Raw genomic sequence first — 22,122 nt, 5'->3', positions numbered from 1 at the left:
CTCGAAGCTCCAAAATAGCTCAGAAATCCTGGGAATGTTTATCCGTGAAGTGATTATTTTGTCTCCAAGAAACAAGGAAGGCACTCAGTAAATAATTGCTCCACTCTCCACTTTGCTTTTGTAGATGTAAGTTACATGTCTTAGTGTGAGGTGTTCATTTCAGTCACTCTGACAAGCTAATTTCCATTAGCACATACTCACTCCCCATCTATAAAGAAAAAAGAGCTCCCTTCCTTCTTTACAACTACCTTTATTTGCAAAAGACCCCCCATTTCTTTGCAACTGCCATCCTGTTTCTCTGCTCCTCTTCATGGCAAAACCTCTCCAAAATCCTGGCTCCGTAATGCGTCCTGGCAAGCACATGAGTGACCACATTGGCAAATCTAATATTCCCCTTGTCTGCCTTCATTTTCCTTGACCTCTCAGCAGCATTCAACATAATTGAACAAGCCCCACTCCTAGGAAAGATTTTCCTCCGTGGCTTCTGTGAACCGCCCCGCTGAGCGTTCCTCCTGCCTTTCAAGTCACCTTGTTGGCCTCTTCTCCTGTCCTCCCCAAGGGCTTGTATCCAGGCCTGTGTCTTTCAATGTCTCACCTGTAGGGTGATGATGCTCCAGACATCCCCCCTGGGCCCCAGGCTCACTTATCCAAGTGCCTACTTGCTATCTCCAAGGTCATGTTTAATTTGTGTCTCAAATGTAGCATAGCAAAACCAGAATTCTTGATTTCACCCCCTACACAATCATAAACCCATTTTTCTCCAATTCAGAAATGACTACCATATACCCACTTGTTTAAGAAAAGAACCCAGAAGACATTATTGATCCTTTCCCATTTTTCATTACTGTAAATAAATGCTTTCAGTTATTTTTCCAAATTTATCTTAAATATATGTACTTTTCTTAATGTTCACTACTACCACTTGGGTCAAACCACTGTTATCTCTCATTTCTATTATGGTAGTGGCCTCCAAATGGGTTTATTTGCTTCTATCCTTTCGTTCTTTTTTTTTTATTATTATACTTCAAGTTTTAGGGTACATGTGCACATTGTGCAGGTTAGTTACATATGTATACATGTGCCATGCTGGTGTGCTGCACCCACTAACTCGTCATCTAGCATTAGGTATGTCTCCCAATGCTATCCCTCCCCCCTCCCCCCACCCCACAACAGTCCCCAGAGTGTGATATTCCCCTTCCTGTGTCCATGTGATCTCATTGTTCAATTCCCACCTATGAGTGAGAATATGCGGTGTTTGGTTTTTTGTTCTTGCGATAGTTTACTGAGAATGATGATTTCCAATTTCATCCATGTCCCTACAAAGGACATGAACTCATCATTTTTTATGGCTGCATAGTATTCCATGGTGTATATGTGCCACATTTTCTTAATCCAGTCTATCATTGTTGGACATTTGGGTTGGTTCAAGTTACAAGAAAAAAACAAACAACCCCATCAAAAAGTGGGCAAAGGACATGAACAGACACTTCTCAAAAGAAGACATTTATGCAGCCAAAAAACACATGAAAAAATGCTCATCATCACTGGCCATCAGAGAAATGCAAATCAAAACCACAATGAGATACCGTCTCACACCAGTTAGAATGGCAATCATTAAAAAGTCAGGAAACCACAGGTGCTGGAGAGGATGTGGAGAAATAGGAACACTTTTACACTGTTGGTGGGACTGTAAACTAGTTCAACCATTGTGGAAGTCAGTGTGGCGATTCCTCAGGGATCTAGAACTAGAAATACCATTTGACCCAGCCATCCCATTACTGGGTATATACCCAAAGGACTATAAATCATGCTGCTATAAAGACACATGCACACGTATGTTTATTGCGGCATTATTCACAATCTCCTTTCATTCTTAAAGGAGCCGTGCAACATAGTGGTTAACAAAGAGGCTCTGGTGTTAGCTTGTCTGGATTCATACTACAACTCTGCCACTTACTGATTACAAGCTTGAATAGGTGGCGTAAACACTAGTGCCAGTTTTGTATGACCCCTGCCAATCAGGATGACAACAGTGCTTATCTCAGAGGGATATTAGATTAAGTTAGTTAAGATTTGTGTTTAAGAACAGTGTTTAGAAGTGAAGTGAAGTGTTTAGAACAGTGCTTGGTAGTTAATAGGCACTCAGTAAATATTAGCTAGATATATTATCACTGATTTGGTCTGTTCTCCATTATAAGCACAGGCTAAATTTTTGTTATCTCATGCATAGTGCACACTGCAGTTTCTGTTGCACTTCCAATAAACATCAAGATTCCTGACCTAAAATTCTTCACTACTTGGGCTTCTGCATCCCTTTGCCCTCATCATCATTCTCTCCCCATCACCCTTCCTCTCTTTGGTTTCCATAATGCACCATATTCCTGCCTATCTCAGAGCTTTTTGTACTTATTTCTCTATATCTGGAATTCTTTTCCTTGTTTTTCCTGCCTTTTGTGTGATTATTTCCTTCTCATTTTTTTTTTGGTTTAGGGTCAAATGACCTCTTCAGGAGCCTTCTATGACAATATATCTAATGAAGTAGCTTCCCACCTCCCACCTAGTCTACATAATATCATCGGGTATACTTCATTAACAGTAAATCCCAAATATCTTTTTTTTTTGAGACGGATGTCACTCTGTCACCCAGACTGGAGTGCAGTGGCACGACCTCAGCTCACTGCAGCCTTGACCTCCTGGGTGTGAGCAATCCTCCCACTTCAGGCTCCTGCATAGCCGGGACTATAGACATGACCAGCTAACTTTAAAAAAAAAAATCTTTTTGTAGATATGAGGGTCTCTGGCTGGGTGCAGCCGCTCATGCCTATAATCCCAGGACTTTGAAAGGCTGAGGTGGAAGGATCACTTGAGCCCAGGAGTTGGAGACCAGCCTGGGCAACATAGTGAGATCCTATTTACAAAAAAAGAAAACGAAAAAATTAGCCAGCTGTTGTGGCACACACCTTTGGTCCCAGTTAAATGGGAGCCTGAGGTGGGAGAATCACCTGAGCCCAGGAGGTGGGGGCTGCAGTGATCCTGATCGCTACACTCCAGCCTGGGTGACAGAGTGAGACCCTGTCCCCCCCCCCAAAAAAAAAAAAAAAAAAAGAGATGTGGTTTCCCCACATTTCCCAGGCTGGTCTCAAACTCCTGTCCTCAAGCTATCCTCCCACCTTGGCCTCCCAAAAGTGCTGGGATTACATGAGCTGTCACTACCACACCTGGCCCCAAAACATCTTTTTATGTATTTTTTAACTTATTAACTGTTTCTCCTCATCACTAGAATGTGAACTTGTTAAGAACAAGGATCTTAGTGTCTCACTCATCATTACCTCCCTAATATCTAGAACAATACCTGACACATGTAGGAAATCAATAATTATTTGTAGAAAAAAATAAGTGGATGAATGGATGAGATTTATACACTTCAACGTCAGCCACTGGTTAGTGACATATTGTATAATACTGAAGCATATTTTAGAGCTCTGTACATCTCTGAGTTCCCACTACAAAAAGATGCTAAAATTGGGTGAAGGAATAGAAATGCAAGGTTTGCTGTTGAAAACCTAGAATTCAAAATTATCAGAATGGCACACGTTTTATATGGCTACATGTGTTGAGGCAGGAATACTGGAAACAACTAAAAAGAGTTTCTTGCCTCCAATTTCTGTGGTCTGTTTATTATGGGATGGCTTCTTTCTAACAGCTTCCTTTGTCTGTTTTTAATTTGGGCATTCCCAGAATTGCTGATGTTTCCTCTTGGAACAAACATAACTTGAAAATTTTAGAAAACAGCTAGCTTATGGTGGTGAGTAAAACAGGCAGTTTGTCAGACAAACCTTACTTTGAATCCTGAGTCAATTGCCCAGCAGCTCTGTGCCCATGAAATTTTTAACCTCTCTGAGCCTCCATTTTCCCAACAGTAACATATTATTAAAATTATATGATAATAATTAATGTGTTTGCCACATGATAAGTACTTAATAAATGTTAGTTTTCTTGCCTTATAAATGCACCGAAAGGTTTGTGGTAAGAATTTCACCTGGTTTATATTTATCATGAGTTTAAGCTGTGACACTTTATCTGTCTCCATTAAACTATCTTCAAAAATGCCAGTATCTGGAGCAATAAGCATAATAAGAGCTATATTAGTGTCTGACACATAGTAGATATTCAATAAATATTTGTTGAACAGATGAATAAGTAGTCAGTAAATGCTTCCATTGTTCATGAGAATCAACTAGATTTCCATATAGTTTAAAATAATGTTTCTTTAAACTAGCAATAACTTCCCCCCCACAAAAATTATACAACTGAACATCGAACAGAATCAAACCATAACTGAATGTTTCAAGACATTATGGCATATTTTCCTCCATTAATGTTGTTTTTAAGTGTCTTCTGGAATTGTTTAGTTCAACATTTTTGAAAGCCAGTGGGCTCTGAGATCTAAATTCAAAAAGGAGCCAGCAGTTTTAGAGATGCTTCTTGGACTTTGAAGAAATATTTTATTAATGGTTGTAATTTTTAGAACTTGGTGTTTTATTCTTACCTGTAATCGGTGTAAGAAGATTATTTTTGAGACAGGGTCTTATTCAGACACCCAGGCTGGAGTGCAGTGGTGCAATCGTGGCTCACTGCAACCTCCGCTGGGACTACAGGTATGCACTATCATGCCCAGCTAATTTTTGTAGTTTTTGTAGAGACTAGGTTTCACCATGTTTCCTAGGCTGGTCTCAAACTCCTGGGTTCAAGGGATCTGCCAGCCTCAGCTAGAAGATTTTAGTAGGGACTTGGTCATCATAATTGCCACCAAATTTGTTTGATGGCACTGGTTTTTAGGCATTTTTGTTTAATTATCAAGAAAGTTTATGATACGCACATGCACACTTTGGGCAATCTAATATTTTGAAATATATAAATGAATTATGCAAAAAGTATTTATTGCTTTCAAATTTTCATCATAAAAGCATTGCAAAGTAATGTGGTAGACTTCCTTAAAATTGCAATATTAATAATAAAGTTAGCATCTAACCCTCATGCCATATTTTAAAATGGATTCCAGATAGATTTAATTTAAATGAAAGTGAAACTATAAATATCTAGGAGAAAGTACAGGCAAATATTTAGTTGATCTTTGAATAATAAAAACATTCTAAGCATAAAAGTATTGGAAGAAATCACAAAGGAACGTATGGAGAGATTTGACAGAATAGAGCAAAGTTTGAATGTCAAAAACATTATCAAGTCAAAAGCAAACAAAAGGGTTGATGCTTTTAACATATAAAGAGTTCTTACAGATCAGTAAGAAATCCTGAACATCCAAACAGAAAAATTATCAAGGACTTGAACAATTCATAGAATAAATTTAAAAGGTCAATGAACATACAAAGACATTGAGCTTCACAAACAATTAAATACATGTAAATTAAGACATCAAAATTTGTTTTTAATTAACTTTAAGAAATGTAAACCAAATAATATTTAGTACTGGCAGGTATTTAATAAGTGGAGTATGTTCATACAATAATAGGAATATAAATTGTCTCAAACTTCTTGGAAGTTTTAGTAATTCCACTACACATACATTTTATGAGCTCATCAAAGATTTGACCAAGGATGTATCTATAAAATGTGTAGTAAAGCAATTTTAATAATAGTGAGAAAAATTAAAACAAACTAATTCTTCCTACAAGAAGGATTGGTCTTTAAAAATCCTATGTTTGGCTGGGCGCAGTGATTCACACCTGTAATCCCAGCATTTTGGGAGCCAAGGTGGGAGGACCACTTAAGTTCAGGAGTTTGAGACCAGCCTGGCCAACAAAGCAAGATTCTGTCCCTTAAAAAAAATTAAAAATAAGCTGAACACAGTGACCTGAGCCTGTAGTTCCAGCTGCTAGGGAGGCTGAGGTGGAATAATCACGTGAGCCAGGAGTTGGAGTCTGCAGTGAGGTATGATTGTTCCACTGCACTCCAGCCTGGGCAACAGAGCGAGACTCTGTCTGAAAATAAACAAACACATTTTAAAAGTGATGTTTATATCTATTTTAAATCAGTACTCCTTTAAAATAATGTTTTCAAGAAATCAAATAAAATACTTTGAAACTTTTAAAAAGCATACTCAAAAACAGAGAATAGTGCAGTGAACTCTCATGTGCTTATTACCCACTTATCTAGATTAAATGATAGCAGGATATTCCTGTATTTGTTATGTCTCTTTTCTTTGTGGAAACATTTTAAAGCAAATCTCCAGACATCATGTCATTTCTTGTCTACCAACATACCTCAGCATGCATAACTTTTTTTTTTTTAAAAAAAGCACATTTTCTTACATAATCACAGTGCCCTTTTCATTTCTAACATGATTAACATAATTCCTTGGTATGACAGAGAATGATGAAATATCCCAGATTTTCTCAAAAGTGCCTATTTGCTTCCCTGGTATCATTTAACCCAGAAATCAACAAACTTTTTCTATAAAGCGCCAGATAGCAAATATTTTTTATTTCATTGGCTAGATGGCCACTGATGCAATTACTCAACTCTCTGCCATTGTAGCCTTGAAAGCCACCGTAGACAATATATAAAGGATTGGGCATGGCTGTGTTCCAATAACAATTTACAAAAAACAGGCAGTGGACCAAATTTGCCCTGCAGGCTGCAGTTTGCCAATCTCTAATTTAACTCATTATTCTATTTTCTATATATTTCATAAGGTGAACATTAGCTTTAAAGCCTTGATTGGATTTGGGGGCAATTGTGTGTTTGTGTGTGGCAAGAATTCTTCATAGGGAGTGCTGCATGCCTCATATCACATCCCATCAGAGGGGTTTTCCCACTGTTGGCGATGGGAAGAAGACTCGATGGGTGCATTTGGGTAAGGCCTGATCCCTCCACTGTAAACTCTCCATTAGACTTTGTCTAGTGGTTTTATCTATTACATTTGCTGCCTAAATCAATTATTTCATTCGAGGTTGCAAAATAGCAATTTTCTATTTCTGTTATTCCATCTGTTTTCATTAACCAGAATGCTTTTGTAAGGACAAACTTTCCAATAACAATGAGGGATTTCAGTTACACTGAGATACAGTTTATATAGGAACACTTTTTACAATAAAAATATATGCTAATTCTTTCTTTCCTTTTAATTGCCAATTTTCAATATAAAGAATTGTTCGTGGATAATTTCCAGTGATTTCCAGGGAGTTGGGCATTTTGGGGGTGAAAGGGGCCTTTCTCTATCTCTGTAATGTGTTTTTTTATATGACCATGAACTCAGTTTTTTTATATATCCAGTGATTATCAGTCACTTGCATTTATTATTCTTTTTGGTACTCAAATTATTTCATTGTTGACCAAAGGGGCCTCCTTTGCGTTGGTTCCCATTAGTCTTTAATAGCTTCTTTCTTTCTAGCCTAGCAAGTTCCAGGGAGAAATTTTCAATGACAGATAATGAAACTGTCTAAAATATATGTTGAAAATTTGATAAAACAAAAAGCAAACAGGCAAGCAAACTGTATTCACAAAATATTTTTCTGGGTAACACAATTATAGGAGAATAATATGTCTTTATTTTATTCTTTACTTCTTTATACTCTTCTGTATTTCAGATTTCACACAATAAGAATTATTGGTTTATAATTAAAAAGTTAAGCTAAAATTTTAACAACCTCAACAGATTTAATTTAATTTAGCAAGTACATTTAAAATGAGATTCAAAGTATTTTTAAAGAACTTAGGCACATATTTTTCAGAATTATAAGTAATTACATAATTATTAACTATATCCTATATTTCAAAGACCTTATAATGTAAAGAGAGAGGAAATATAGATTTTTAAAATCATTTTTTAACAACATTTAGGCTACAAAATTGTAATAGTTGCTGGGTTTTCGCATCTGTCTTTATAGACCTTAGAATGTTTTTTATTTTCTTGATGACAATCTGGAAACTATTCCATTCCATAGGCATATATTTTTAACAGTACTTTAGATAGCCCACAACCTCTGAGGTTCCTGGATCTGTGAGTATTCTTTCTACTACCCTTAATCCTGTGTGTTCACCAATTTTAAGCAAATGAACAAGAACAACAACAAAAGAACTGATTTCTAATAAAATCAAGGAGGACATGTAAATTAGTCTCCTTCACTTAGAAGGTGATCATTTAGATGTGGCCTTGAGGAGGGTAATGTTTACCTGAGTTCCACCAGAGGCTATCTTGGACCCGTCTAAGGAGGATTTAAAATAGCAGCCCCTGGAAGGAAATTGTCCCATATTTTCAAATGGATCACACTGTATAAAGCATGTAAAGTGATCCCATGTTTTTTAGGTAAAGTTATACTTACTTCGAATAATGAAGAAAGAAATGTAAAAACTCAACTATGTAAGAAGGTTGTGCGCTTGTGTGTGTGTGTGTGTGCGCGCGCGCACATGCTCCTGTGATGTAAATTCCTCTCTCTGTAATGAACCAACAGTCTTCTACATCTTCTTCCCTAAAACCTTGGCGCAAAGCTTCCCTGTGGCAAAACCAGACTAAAATGTTCATAGTTTTGTCAGGCATTCTTCTGGAAATGTGGAACATCCCACACTTTGGGGGCACATTATTCAGTATTTCTGCAATTTCGTGCCCAGAAACAGTTTTCTCATATTAGAAATCTTTGTCATTGATAATTTCTTTATATTAACATAACTTATAAAAGCTAAAAATATAAATATATCTTTATAAATCTATAGATTGTACAGGAAAATTCAGCAGTCAGGTAGCAGAAGAAAACAGAAGGCACATTCCCATAGTTTAACTGAAGCAGGTTTAATAAATAAATCTCTTTAATATGTGCTTGGTCCACATGTAGTTTAGTATGGTAAGATTAGATATAAACAACCAAAGAACATCAGCTTGGCTTTACTATTCTCAGAATCTCAGAGTAAATGTGGCCAGGCACGCTGGCTCATACCTATAATCCCAGCACTTTGAGAGGCTGAGGCAGGCAGATCACTTGAGGCCAGGAGTTCAAGGCGAGCCTGGCCAACATGGAGAAACCCCATCTCTACTAAAAATACAAAAATTAGCTGAGTGTGGGTGGTACACGCTTGTAATCCCAGCTACTCAGGAGGCTGAGGCAGGAGAATCACTTGAACCCAGGAGGTGGCACCTGCAGTGAGCCAAGATCACACCACTGCACTGCAGCCTAGGCGACAGAGCGAGACTCTGTCTTAAAAAGATAGATAGATAGATAGATAGATAGATAGATAGATAGATAGATGATAGATAGATAGATACTCATATTATTTTATTGTTTAATGAAGCAGAAGTCATTTAAGTCTTGAAAAAAAAGAATCTCAGATAAATGGGAACTAAGAATATTTTTCATAGAATTTTGAAAAGGAGGGTTATCTTCATTTGAACTGGTGGTCAGCTTCCAACCGGCCATGAAGAGGAAGAAAGGAGGAGGGAGAGCAGAGAAGGAGCCCTAAATAAGACTTGTAAAGATAACTTCTTCTTCAGTGCTGCACAAAGAAAAATACCTCAGGTTACTCCCTAGCACATGAAGCTCTGTGCCTTTGCTGGGGTCTTACTTTGCATAGATAAAGTGTGCCCTCTGTAGTAGGAAAATTCATGGCCCTGCCCTTTCTAGATTCCTTTGTTAGTGTCGGGTGCATTAGACAAAACAGGCAAATGCCCCAGGCTTCTCCCATAACCCACAGATTTTCTTGGATATGGATTAACTTTATCAGACTTGCCAGTTTACAATAACTATGCATTGTAAGTGACATATACCCAGATCCTTTTGGCTTATTTATAAACTCCACCAGGATGGGGCCTGGGTACAATGCCTGTGGGCTGGTTCAGTGCCAGGACTTGATACATATTCATTTAACCAATGAAAGACCATGTCTTATATTCCTAGTATTGCCCCCCCAACACACACCATATGAAGCACAAGAGTAGAGAGTTAAGAGATCTTTTTGTAGTGGTTGAAATCCTGTAAGATGGATCCAAAGTTCAGGATGTATTTAGGTTTGAATTTTCTCATTCCCTGCTTCTGGAGATCCTGGCTGTAAATACTGATGACAGGTGAGGCATCACACTCCAGGTTAAAAATTGCTACTGCCTCTTACACACTGCCACCACTCTAAATAATTTCAGTTCTCAAATTTTAACCAGACCCCAGCACTTAATCCTTGAAAGGACTAGCACTGAAAACATGGTGTGCACACATTCTTTCTCATTTAACTTCAGAAAAATGTAATAGAACCCAAGGTATGATTTTGATAGCATTTCTCGATGCTGGAAATTGTTTAATTTTATCCCTATGAGTCTGAGAGTTTTCAGGAAAACTGAGTTTTTTAGGTTAGACACACTGAAGCATAGATTTTTATTTTGTGGGGACATCTCTCTTTCAAAAGAAGTGATTTATGGAACTGACTCATAAGGAAATAATGTTAAAGACAGCATGGAATGTTGAATGATTAGATTTCATTCATTTATCTGCTTTGGGATAGGAATTAAGAGAGGCTCTCTTGAGGCATTGTGCAGACCTGTTGTGCCTTGTAAAATTGCTGGAATCTGTGTCTGAGTAATTAGCAACTTTACACCTTTAAAAAGGAGCTCAAATATCTTAGGGTTGAAGCCTGGGGTGTGTAAGTGTAAGGGAAAGGCAAGGGCAGTGAATGATGAAACTGCTGAGCAACAGCCACCAAGAAGGGTTCTCATCACCCTGTTATTCAGGGCCAGAGTTTCTTCAGGAGTTCAGGAAGAACGCAACGTATTTAAAAGAGCCCGAAGACTGCAGGCATGAGCAGCACCCTAAAAACCATTCACTTCCAGAAACAGACCACAGAGGTCCTGCGTATGCTGATACACCGAAAAGTCAAAACACGATTATCAAGAGAAATAAGTCATTTTATTAGTGCCAAGTTCACTCTGTTCCAGGAATTGAGATATTTTGTAATTGAAAAATGAAATAAAGGCCAAAAAATGAAGCAATGGTAATTCTTTCTTTAGATGGATTCTAGCAATCAGCATGTTTTATTCAGGCTTAGTTCTGTTTCTATCTTTATTCAAGCTGTAGAGTTTTAAGATAGCCTTTGGTAGATGGCACATTATTTTAGTTCCCGTAATATTCACAAGATGTCTGAAAAGTTATTAGTACTGAATGTCTTTATTTGTTCTTTGTCTAATGAGTTACTAAAGTAACTCTGGCATCAAAACATCTTCATATAATAAAGATTATTTAGTAAAGTAAATTTACCACTAACTGATCAGTTTGCGTAGATGTACTTTTAAGTAATACTGATTTGGCTTTGAGGTCCAATACAGTTCTGCTCATCAAAATATAAATAAATTAACCAACTATCCTAAGTACTTTAATAAATGTGGAACGCATTTATAGGAGTCAGCAGTACGACTTTCCTGTTTCCATAATAAGCATCTATGTAGGTCACTTCATATCGTGCATATTAACTTAATATAATCACCCTGGTAATAATCTGTTATTTGAAAGTTAAAGGAACATTTCTAGTCTAAAAATCATTTTCATCTTACCAGTTTACTCCAGATAGCAATATATCTGATTTATGTATTTTTGGTTGTGTGTGTATGATAAAACAGGATCACTTCACACTGCTTCTTTGAACCCTAAAGTCGGATGACTTATCTTTCAAACTCTGTTAACCAATTGATGGGTCAAGTGATCCAAAACTGGATGTGGTCAATAATATTCAAGTAATTTTATTTTCCAGATGTAAACTCTGAAGAGTTCACCCTAAAGATCCAGAATTGTTCTGGTGAACTTCTTATTACTAAACACATCCAAAAATCTATGGACACATATGACCCAAAAATACACTATATAAAGTGTTGAAACAGACATGTCTTTATGTTTTGACAAAATGAGTGTTACAGAAATATTTGTGTCAAAAAGCTTACAAGGGGCCGGGCATGGTAGCTCATGATTGTAATCCCAGCACTTTGGGAGGCTGAGGCAGATGGATCGCTTGAGGCCAGGAGTTTGAGACCAGCCTGGCCAACATGGTGAAACCCTGTCTGTACTAAAATACACAAAAAAAATACCCGGGCCTGGTTGCATACGTCTGTAATCCCAGCTACTTGGGAGGCTGAGGCACGAGAATTGCTTGAACCTGGGATGTGGAGGTTGCAATGAACTGAGATCACGCCGCTGCACTTCAGCCTGGGTGACACAGTGAGACTGTCTCAAAAAAAAAAAAAAAGGTTTTGCATTAAAATATGGAAAAATGAAAGGAGCGTCATGAGAGGAGAGTCCACAGCAGTTAACCTGGGCTTCATAAGCAGAGTGGACGTGTGCGAGTGCACGTGTGCGTGTGTGTGGTGCACCGCATGGCTTCTCACCATCATTGATTTCCTCCTCATCATTAAACACTTATTGATTCCTGTCTTCTAGATGACACAGGCTGTCCTAGCAGCCAGTCAGTGTCTCCTGTGAAGACACCCTCAGATGCTGGAAACAGCCCCATTGGCTTTTGCCCTGGAAGTGATGAAGGCTTCACCAGAAAGAAATGCACGATTGGAATGGTTGGTGAAGGAAGCATTCAGTCCTCTCGATATAAGAAGGAATCAAAGTCAGGCCTTGTGAAACCAGGTCAGTGAACTTACTCGTCATGTTTTCATCAGAACAATGTGATGGGAGTAGTTTCATGTTTAAAACTAAACACCTGTATATTGAGTCGGGGATCACAAATACCGTACCCAGCATCTAAAGCATCATTTTTAAAAGAGGCAGGGTGGAAAGTGGACTATTTTCTGAAATGGTTTTTAATAACTGAGTAACTATAGTGACCTATAGTGACATGTGTATTCATTATAAAGAGCTTTTTTTAAAAAAGAGACAAAAGTGAAGAAATATAAGCCAGATGTTTTAACAAGCATTTAAACTATATGAGTAATTCTAGATTCAATTATACTAAGCAATTAGTTAGTACTATCATAAGTGACCACAAACCGTGAAGAGAACAGGTTATCTCAATGCAAATCTCTGTAGAGCTGGGCGTTATCTTGATGCAAATATGTAGAGCTGGGCATACTTGCTAACTTAGTTATAGTCTTTTAGAGATTTAAATATGAATATGATATGTATATACACATGTAAATGTTCAATAATTACAAAATATTAGAAGCTATAAGATGAAATGGAGGTCATTACTGCAGTGAATGAAATGCCAGCAGCATCAGAAAAGGTCAATTCTCAGAATCTGCACTATGTAAATGAATATTTTGTATCTCAAATATACATGCAGTATATTTACTTTAAAGTAAAAGGATGTGTTCATCGTCATTGGGAGGTATCCTCTAATATTGCATTATTCTCTTTAACATTCACAGTTATGCTATCCATATTTATGAGCTGAAAAGACAGATTACTGGCTTGCATGAGTCCTCGTTTCTTACATTTGTCTTCTAAGTTTTGTTTGGTGATGACATTATTGTGCAAGGAGCTACAGATGGTTTTATTTTGATGGGGCCAAGGCCTAGCCCTGTGTCCTCTTCCATAGGATGCTAACATTTCTTTCTGCTTTTGTTCTTCCTGAGTCATTGATGTACACAATACATCATAATGGATTATTCTTCATCTTGCTCTTGTCAACCAAAGATTAGGTCATTTTGTCACCAAGGAAAACTTAAACTGTGAAAAAGAAATCCTCTATTTCCTAGTGGTGCCTGATAAATGTTAGTCATAATGAATTCGTTAATAGTCTCCCACTTTGGAATAATATGTAAAAGAAAAGGAATGCTACACAATGAAGAAGGAAAGACAGCCTATAAATGAGAAAGATGGGGATGATACAAAGGGTGTTGAGCACCCTTGATATTTAAGAAAGAGACAATGAGTTAAAGAATGTCATGAAATTTTAGCCAAGAAATAAAACAATTACCTTGTGTACCCAAGGGCTAGGACTGTCTCCCTTAGCTCAACTGCCTTTTTGAAAAATTGAGATATGATTCATATACCATAAAATTCACCCTATAAAATGTTCAATTCAATAGTTTTTAGCCTATTCAAACTGTTGTGCAAACATCACCATTTACTAATTCCAAAAAGTTTGTATCACTCCCAAAAAGAAACCCCAAGTCCATCAGCACTCTGTTCCCCCTTTCCCCAGTCCCTGAAAAGCACTAACCTACTCTCTGCCTCTATTTGCCTATTGTCGACACCTCAAACAAATGGAATTATACAGTATGTGGGCTTTTGTACATGGCTTCTTTCCCTTAGAATAATGTTTACAATGTTCACCCATGTGGTGTACATCAGTACTTCATACGTTTTTATTTTATTGTATTATTATTATTTTTGAGACAGATTCTCACTGTCCCCCAGACTGGAGTGCAGTGGCGCGATCTTGGCTCACTGCAACCTCCACCTCCAAGGTTCAATGGATTCTCCAGCCTCAGCCTCCCAAGTAGCTGGGAATACAGGCAAGCGCCACCATGCCCGGCTACTTTTTTTTTAGTAGAAATGGGGTTTCACCATGTTGGTCAGGCTGGTCTCAAACTCCTGACCTCAAATGATCTGCCTGCCTCAGCCTCCCAAAGTGCTGGGATTACAGGCATGAGCCACTGTGCTGGCCCTACCATCCTCTTTTTGCATTTCCAGAACACAGGCTCTAGTGCACATTAGAGACTCAGTCAACATTTGTTGACCTCAACAGCAAAGGTAGGCTATGGGATTCAGAAGATAAAATGATGTAGGAAAGAATGTCAGCTTCATAGATTGAAAAAAAAAAAAAGTATGTTTCATCATGAAGCTATTGTAGGGTTTTAACATAACCTGTAATGATTTTATTTTTGTTATCCTCAGCCCACCCCCACCACCTCATTCCCAAAACATTTTATGGTGATGGCAATACAAGGAAACAGTGAAACAGTAGACAAGCATGGCACAGTAAGAACAAACTAAGTTTATATGAGCGTTAATATTATCATGGCCCTTCCTTGTTTCAATAATCATAATAATTATATGTTAACAAAATACTTAAAACTCTGTGTATATATACAGAATTCACACTGAGCAATTCCCTAATCCTGTAGAAAATACTCATTTGCTAAAGAGCAGCCACTCATCTTGATGAGAAGTATTATGGCTCTCCATCTTCATGAGGAAATCACAGGGAATAGGCCGGGCACGGTGGCTCATGCCTGTAATCCCAGTACTTTGGGAGGCTGAGGCGGGTGGATCACGAGGCCAGGAGTTCAAGACCAGCTTGGCCAACATGGTGAAACCCTGTCTCTACTAAAAATACAAAAATTAGCCAGGCGTGGTGGTGTGCACCTGTAATCCCAGCTACTCAGGAGGCTGAGGCAGGAGAATCGCTTGAACCCTGGAGGCGGAGGTTGCAATGAGCCGAGATCATGCCACTGCACTGCAGCCTGGGTGACAGAGCGAGACTCTATCTCAAAAAAAAAAAAAAGAAAGAAAAGAAAAGAAATTACAGGGAATAAAGGAAGGATAAAAGGATGGAAGGAAGGAAAGAAAACAAAAACAGTTTTTCTTAATGCTATTTTGATTCATGGATCCTTGAGAATCATTAAAACTATGGACCCATACTCCAGAAGAGTGTCCATATGCACAAAATATCACATGCCATTTCAGGGGTTTCATGGATCTCATTTGTTAGCATTTATGAATCCTAGTTCAATGACCCTTCCCCAAAGCCAAAGCCTCAAACAACCACTTTTGTTAACTTTGTCAACTGCTTCTAATGTAATTGCTCAGAGGCATAAATATCACCTGAGCAGTTTTTAGCTGGTGATCTTTTTATTTATTCATATTTAACTAAGGTAAAGGGGTCCCTAAAGCTTATTTTTTTAGTTGCCTAAAATTTCTAATGTCATCACTGGAAACGTTGCTACAGCTTTTTTGAGTGTGACCTAATTCTGTACAGTAAGTTCTTTGACAAAAATCTGCACCGTGACCTATAGTTCTCTGAACTTTTAGCAGAAAAAAACCTGTCAGTCTCATAAATATGAAGAGAGGAAATCCTGGAAGCGAGGCCCCTGGATGACTCTAAAATTTATAGAATCCAGAGACATAATCTGTTAAAACACAAGAGGATACTGCTCTCAGGTCAAAATGTCCTGCCTCCTCCATAGCCCCAAGCGACCATCTCCTCTCAGCCAAAATGGATCTTCAACTCTCGATGCATGCTCTACTTTTTAAAAAATAAGTCAACTCATTAATAACAATACCAATTTATTAAAATAGCAAGCAATTAGTGGCTCTTATACAGAGGCTCAGGGACTCTTTAATATTAAGTAACCTAAGCCCATTTAATTTTAGGTCTCTTGCTCTAGATTCTGGAACACTGCTGTTCACCTCAGGAAGGAGTTATTAAAATGCCCCTTTGGTCATTAAGATAAAGAGCTAATAATGTTCCCTGAGTGTATGATGCAGAAGAAGAAGGGAAATATGTCACAGGACCTCGGGGAAGGGCTTGGAAAGGTGAGCCGAGCAAGCCTGTACCTTGCCAACAGGGCCCGGCAGCACACGCAGCAGGAAAGCCCTTCCTGTTTCCAGGCAGGAACTGGTTCTGGAAACTTCTTGGAGGCGGTGAGCCTTCTGTCATTTTGGCTTCTATCACTTAATGGCTATGCAGATTTAATTAAAAATTGCCACCAAGGAGCAAAAGAAAACAGTCCTACAGTCCAGTTGGATGGTGGCTTTGTGTTTTCATGTTTCTCTTTTATCTACAACTCTGCAAAACACGCAAGGCTGAATCTGCAGAGCCTAATATTGTGTCTGTCATAAAGTATTAAAGCTGTCCAATAAATACTTAAATGAGAAGTAGAGCTTATACTTTGTGCAAGAGATTATGTTTTGTGTGGGAGGATCGTGGGGAAGTTGTGACAAAGAACCTCCTCCACAGCATCCCTGCTTTTAGGGAGCTTGTAATTTAAGGCAGAATACTGTATGATAAGTTTGGACTGTGGTACAGATTAGAAGAAAATAAATGAAGGCTTTACAACTGGGAAATGTTTTAGGAATCTGAGGTGTTCCTGCTCCCAGGTGCTCCTCCCGTATTTAGTTTGCAGTCAGTTTCCTGATGAAACTGTTTCTACCCAGAAATGAAAGACCTACCTAATTGGATTACTTCCTTGGAACATTAAATGACAGTGCTGGGCCTCATTTAAGGCTTGACTTCCTACTTGGGGAATATCTTAAAGCAAGGAAGAAAAAGATCTAATGTCATTGTTTTACAAAGGGAAGTACTAAATCTTTTTGTCCACAAGGTTAGAGAGATGGGAAAACCATTACACAATTTAAACAAATAAGTAGAAAGTGTGAAAGGAGAAAAGCACTGGAGGCTATTAAGGAGACTGGTAAAGAGCAAATGGTTAGGGTCACTAAAATTTACAAGAATCCACATTTAGAAACTGAAATGTTAAAATCTGCATGTGAAAGATGTCACTGTATCTCCTTAGCATTCAAACTAAGTTAGTATCCCCTTGTCATCAGACACTACCTCTGCTACTGAAATTGGAGACCTAGCTAAGCTGAACTCTAATAACCTTACGACAATAGCAGAGGATTGGTTACTTTAGAAAACCTTATTTCCCACATTCAGAAGCATTTGCTAGAAAACTCAAAAGGCACCAACAAGGTTAGTGGTTAATCAACACTGATTCCCTTAATAGAGGTTCATGCACACACAGTGAAGCTGACAGATGTTTCTGTTCTTACCATGAGCATCACTTTCACTTCAAAGTTAGTTCTGTGAAATAAAACAGCTAGACAACTTACCTAGAGTAGGCCATTCTTGTAATAACTTGAACAACCTAGAGGGGAGTTGAGAGTGTAGATTTACACAGCCTCTCCTCAGGTTACCCAACTTGTCCTATCTTGGGGGAAAAAAAGTACTTTTGTGTTATTGGGTGGGGGGGGAGGAGGACTTTCTAACCACTAGGCTCTAGAGTCCAGCATACTAGGTTCAAGTCTTTATACCACTATTTTGTAGCTGTGTGATCTCTAGCTACTTGTTGTCTTCTTGAGACTCTGTGTTCTGCATCTGTAAAATAGGTTATGGAAAATATGAAATAGGTGAAATTAATGAATATCAAGTGCTCTGTGTTGGACCTGGCAGAAAGTAATTCCTCACTAAATGTTACTGATGGTCATTTGTAGCTCTTAAAATAGATGCCACACATTCTGTGCACTTCATGTACAGGAAAACTCCTAAAACTCTCACACACAATTTGCATGTACTTGGAACAAAAATCTAGCAGGTTATGTTATCCCATGTCACATAAAAGGAGAGGAATAGTTGCTCTAGGAGGACAGACAGGAGTATGAGTTTATAGCTGATGGCTGACAATGAACAGAGATGGGAAAATATAAGTGAGCAGACAGAGACCACTAAAAAGCTGGGTGGTGCTTTTTTTTCTTTCTTTTTTTTTTTCTTTTCTTCTTCTTTTTTTTTTTTTTTTTAACAGAGTCTTTCTCTGTCACCCAGGCTGGAGTGCAGTGGCGCAGTCTCAGCTCACTGCAACCTCCGCCTCCCAGGTTCAAGCAATTCTCCCTTCTCAGCCTCCCAAGTAGCTGGGATTACAGGTGCCTGCCACCATGCCTGGCTAATTTTTGTGTTTTTAGTAGAGACGGGGTTTCACCATGTTGGTCAGGCTGGTCTCAAACTCCAGACCTCAGGTGATCTGCCCGCCTTGGCCTCCCAAAGTACTGGGATTACAGGCGTGAGCCACCGCACTCGGCCTGGGTGGCCTTTTAAGTGTTTTAGGCCATTGACAGCTTTTATCACTTGTAGCGCTTAGTGCAGTAATTGATGTAAAAGCAGATTGAATCAATGTGATGGTGAAATTGGAAAACACAATGTATATGAAGGCAGAAAAATGTGCCAAGCATTTTAACAGTGTCTCCATAGAGTGGAAAAAAATTAAAATTTTAGTGCTAACAAGAAGATTTTGGTTATATGAAAACATTCTGCATACTTTGGCAAGGCATAATTTTTCTAATAGCTTGCCAGTTATAAGCTAAGGTCTTCCAGCAGCAAACCCGAGCCTCAAATACAGGCTGTAAGCTATTTCAGATACTATGAGCCTTATGAAAATATTTGGAAGGATACATTAGATGTAACTGTGGGCTTGAATAACACTCTGAAATTTGATTAGTTTTTTAAAACGAATAGTTATCGAGCACTGCCTGTCCCAAGCAAAATTCCAAGCACTTAACTCATTTCATCCTAATTTCAGTGCAAGAAAGGGATATCATCCTTCATTTTACAGATAGGAAAACTGGGGCACAAGGAGGTTAAGTGACTCATCCAAGGTCACAGAGCTTGTAAATGGATTTTAAACAGGGTAGCCTTGCTCCTAACTCTTAACCGCGGCCATAGTAGTAAAGTCCACCTTCAAAGGAGTAATTTTAATTGCACTAGGAGAGTGTTAAAATTAAGAAAGACGTGTTGATATAAAACACAATTTTTTAAAATGTTGGTAGAGCCCTAAAAATTCCTACTAATTTTTATAAATTAGCTGATACAGTCCATATGTACATTATGTTGACAGTTGCCAGTAACAAAATCAGTGAGCCTCAATGTAACTGCAATGAAGTACAGAAAGTTGGACATACAAGGCCATTTGGATGCAAATCAGTAAAAATAAACCATAAAGATATGAATAGCAAAAAATGTTAAGGTCTTCAGTGTTTTCTACTTAATCATGAGCTAGTCCTTTCTTCACATGTCAAAATGTCTTATGTGCTACCCTGCATATCATGAATATTTTCTTAAATGAAAATCATTAGAGTTTGTCAGCTTAAGCAAGAGCTTTTGTATTTATACTGAAATAGATCTCTAAAACTTTCTTTCACACTGAGAGAAAGAATGCTCACCTAGGATACAGCAGATCATGTTTTATGGCAGGCCATTTTATAGTTTATCACATCTCCCCAGCAGGGACCAAACCAGTAAAGTAAAGCTTAAATGTGATAAGTGGACTTACGTGTTTATCTTTATGGCAGGGTTACATATTTTCTCTCATGCCTTTCTCCCATCTGTGTTTTCGATGATGCACCCAATTGATGTAATGGTGCCAAATGGCCCTTTAATGGTTTTTCCCTAAGAATTAGTGAATTATAATCCTCTTCTTTCCAAAGGTAATTGCCATCCAAATCCTGGGTCTACTGGGATTTATTGCATGCACAGTGTTCTTAGCCACTGATTTGGGGGCCTGCCAAATGCTTACTCAGTACTCTAATGTGTTGAGAAGGAAGCGTTATAGGTCTCTCAAAAGTAGTGGAAGCTCCAGCAGACCAGATACCCACCATTCAACGTATTTATCAACTGTCAGCATAACAGAAATAAACCTGGAAACTTCTTTTACACACAGACTTCTAAACCAAGCATTGTAGATCATGCAGATATATGCTTTAGGTTGGGCTTTCCCCACCTCCCTAATTGAGGAGCATTTATTGAAGAGACTGACTGCAAAGGTATGTGCATGATTAAGGGGATTCGATAAAGTCTGGTAAAATACTGGGTGCTGGCAACAGCTTGGGGCCATTCCTGCATCCTGAAGGAGCAAGAGGAGGGTAGAGTTACCAACCTAGAGAGAGAACTTCAAGGCCACCTGTGAAGAAACTATGGACTTTAGCAGAGGAATGCAGCCACCAGCAGAAAAGGGGCCAGAGGGATAAATACCTGGACCTCACTGTCTGCTGGTACAATCTGTCGCATGGCATTTTGGTGAACTGTAGGATTATTTACAGAAAGTTACCTGTTGAACAGCATAGTATGTTCACTTGGGCAATTCGATGGGTTAATTTCTTCCACCACCTAAGCCTGTATCTGAGAGCAGCCAAGTAAGCTATATGAATGCCGACTGCGGTCAAGTGGAGTAATGCTTCAGCAACACAGCTGCAATAGGCTTGTATTCCAACATACACGGACTGGCATATTTGTAACATTGCAAGAAGGTGACGCTCTGAAGGAGTCTAAAGGAAAGGGAACCCTCATTTCACCACGTAATCAAGAAGAGGTTTCTGCTAAACACAGGTTTGACTCCTGGCTGTACATTTACTAGCTTTCATTCATTCATTTGATGAATATTTATTAAGTGTTTGCTCTATACTGACACCATTGTTCCAGGCATTAAGGATAGAGGAGTGAAAAAACAAGATGCCTACCTTTAACGTGGGGGAGATGGCTGATGCTTGCACACAAACGAGATAAGTTCAGATGGTGACAAGTAAAACAAGGTAACTGGAGAGTGATGGGGGATGGTCAGGGGAGTGTCTGGGGTGGTGACATTTGAGCTGAGACTTTAACCTTATTGTTCCGTGCTTAAGGAGGGTTGGGGATGGGGTGGCAGGTGGTGGGCAGAGCGGTGAGTTAGGAAAGGAGAAGAGTGGTAGCAGCTGAAGTCTATATCCTTAGAGTAATGTGAAGACATTGGAGGGTTTTAAGAAGGGAGAAATGATTTGATTTACATGTTTGGGATCCCTCTGACGACTCTGTAGAGCTTGGATTATCATGAGGTGAAACTGGAAGCAAGACACTAAATTTGGATGGCTTAGCCTAGGATGGAGGTGGTGGAAATACAGAAAAGTATAGGGAGACCGTAAATATATAAGATCCCCTAATTTTCCTAATGAGATTTTTAGGTGTTTTAATTATTTATTATTTTAGAGAGACAGTGTCTTGCTCTGTCCCCCAGGCTGGAGTTCAGTAGTGTGATCATAGCTCAATGTAGCCTTGAACTCCATGGCACATGTCATTTCCAGTTATAGCCAGGACATCAGAGTCAAATGGGTGCTTATTATGGAAAAGGAGAATAGAGAAGGACATTAGTGTACAACTAGCAAGCAGGTTGTCACTGGATAGCATGGGACAGCTGGTTTTTCTGTATATTCATATATTCTTGTATACATATATGAGTATCCTTCATTATCAAAAGCTATTCAGTCACTGAATTGAGAGAGCAAAAAGGAATATAGGTTTTTGTGATTGCTACAACTTAGCCACTGACAGTATTTCTATTTAAAGTGATCATTAAAAGGCTGAAGGAGTCATACCATAGGAATAATTACAAAATCTGTTTTTGAATTTCTTTGTCTCTTCCATTTTAAACAATTCCATCAGTTG

At 38.5% G+C, this 22,122-nt stretch overlaps 1 protein-coding gene across 9 annotated transcripts in view; it reads left to right on the top strand.

The window, feature by feature from the left end:
* SYBU (syntabulin) overlaps window positions 1-22,122 on the top strand; it is a 117,523-nt gene that overhangs the window by 60,367 nt on the left and 35,034 nt on the right. For all 9 annotated transcript variants that reach the window (XM_528216.8, XM_009455808.5, XM_009455812.5 and 6 more), the window contains one exon: window positions 12,420-12,617. In XM_528216.8, coding sequence (XP_528216.3) covers window positions 12,420-12,617 — 198 coding nt within the window. The remainder of the gene's footprint in view (window positions 1-12,419; window positions 12,618-22,122) is intronic.

Source organism: Pan troglodytes, chromosome 7, assembly GCF_028858775.2.
Source record: "Pan troglodytes isolate AG18354 chromosome 7, NHGRI_mPanTro3-v2.0_pri, whole genome shotgun sequence".
Classification (NCBI taxonomy): Eukaryota; Metazoa; Chordata; class Mammalia; order Primates; family Hominidae; genus Pan; species Pan troglodytes.
Note: the sequence above shows the minus strand (reverse complement) of the source record. Positions and strands in the feature narration are given on the sequence as shown.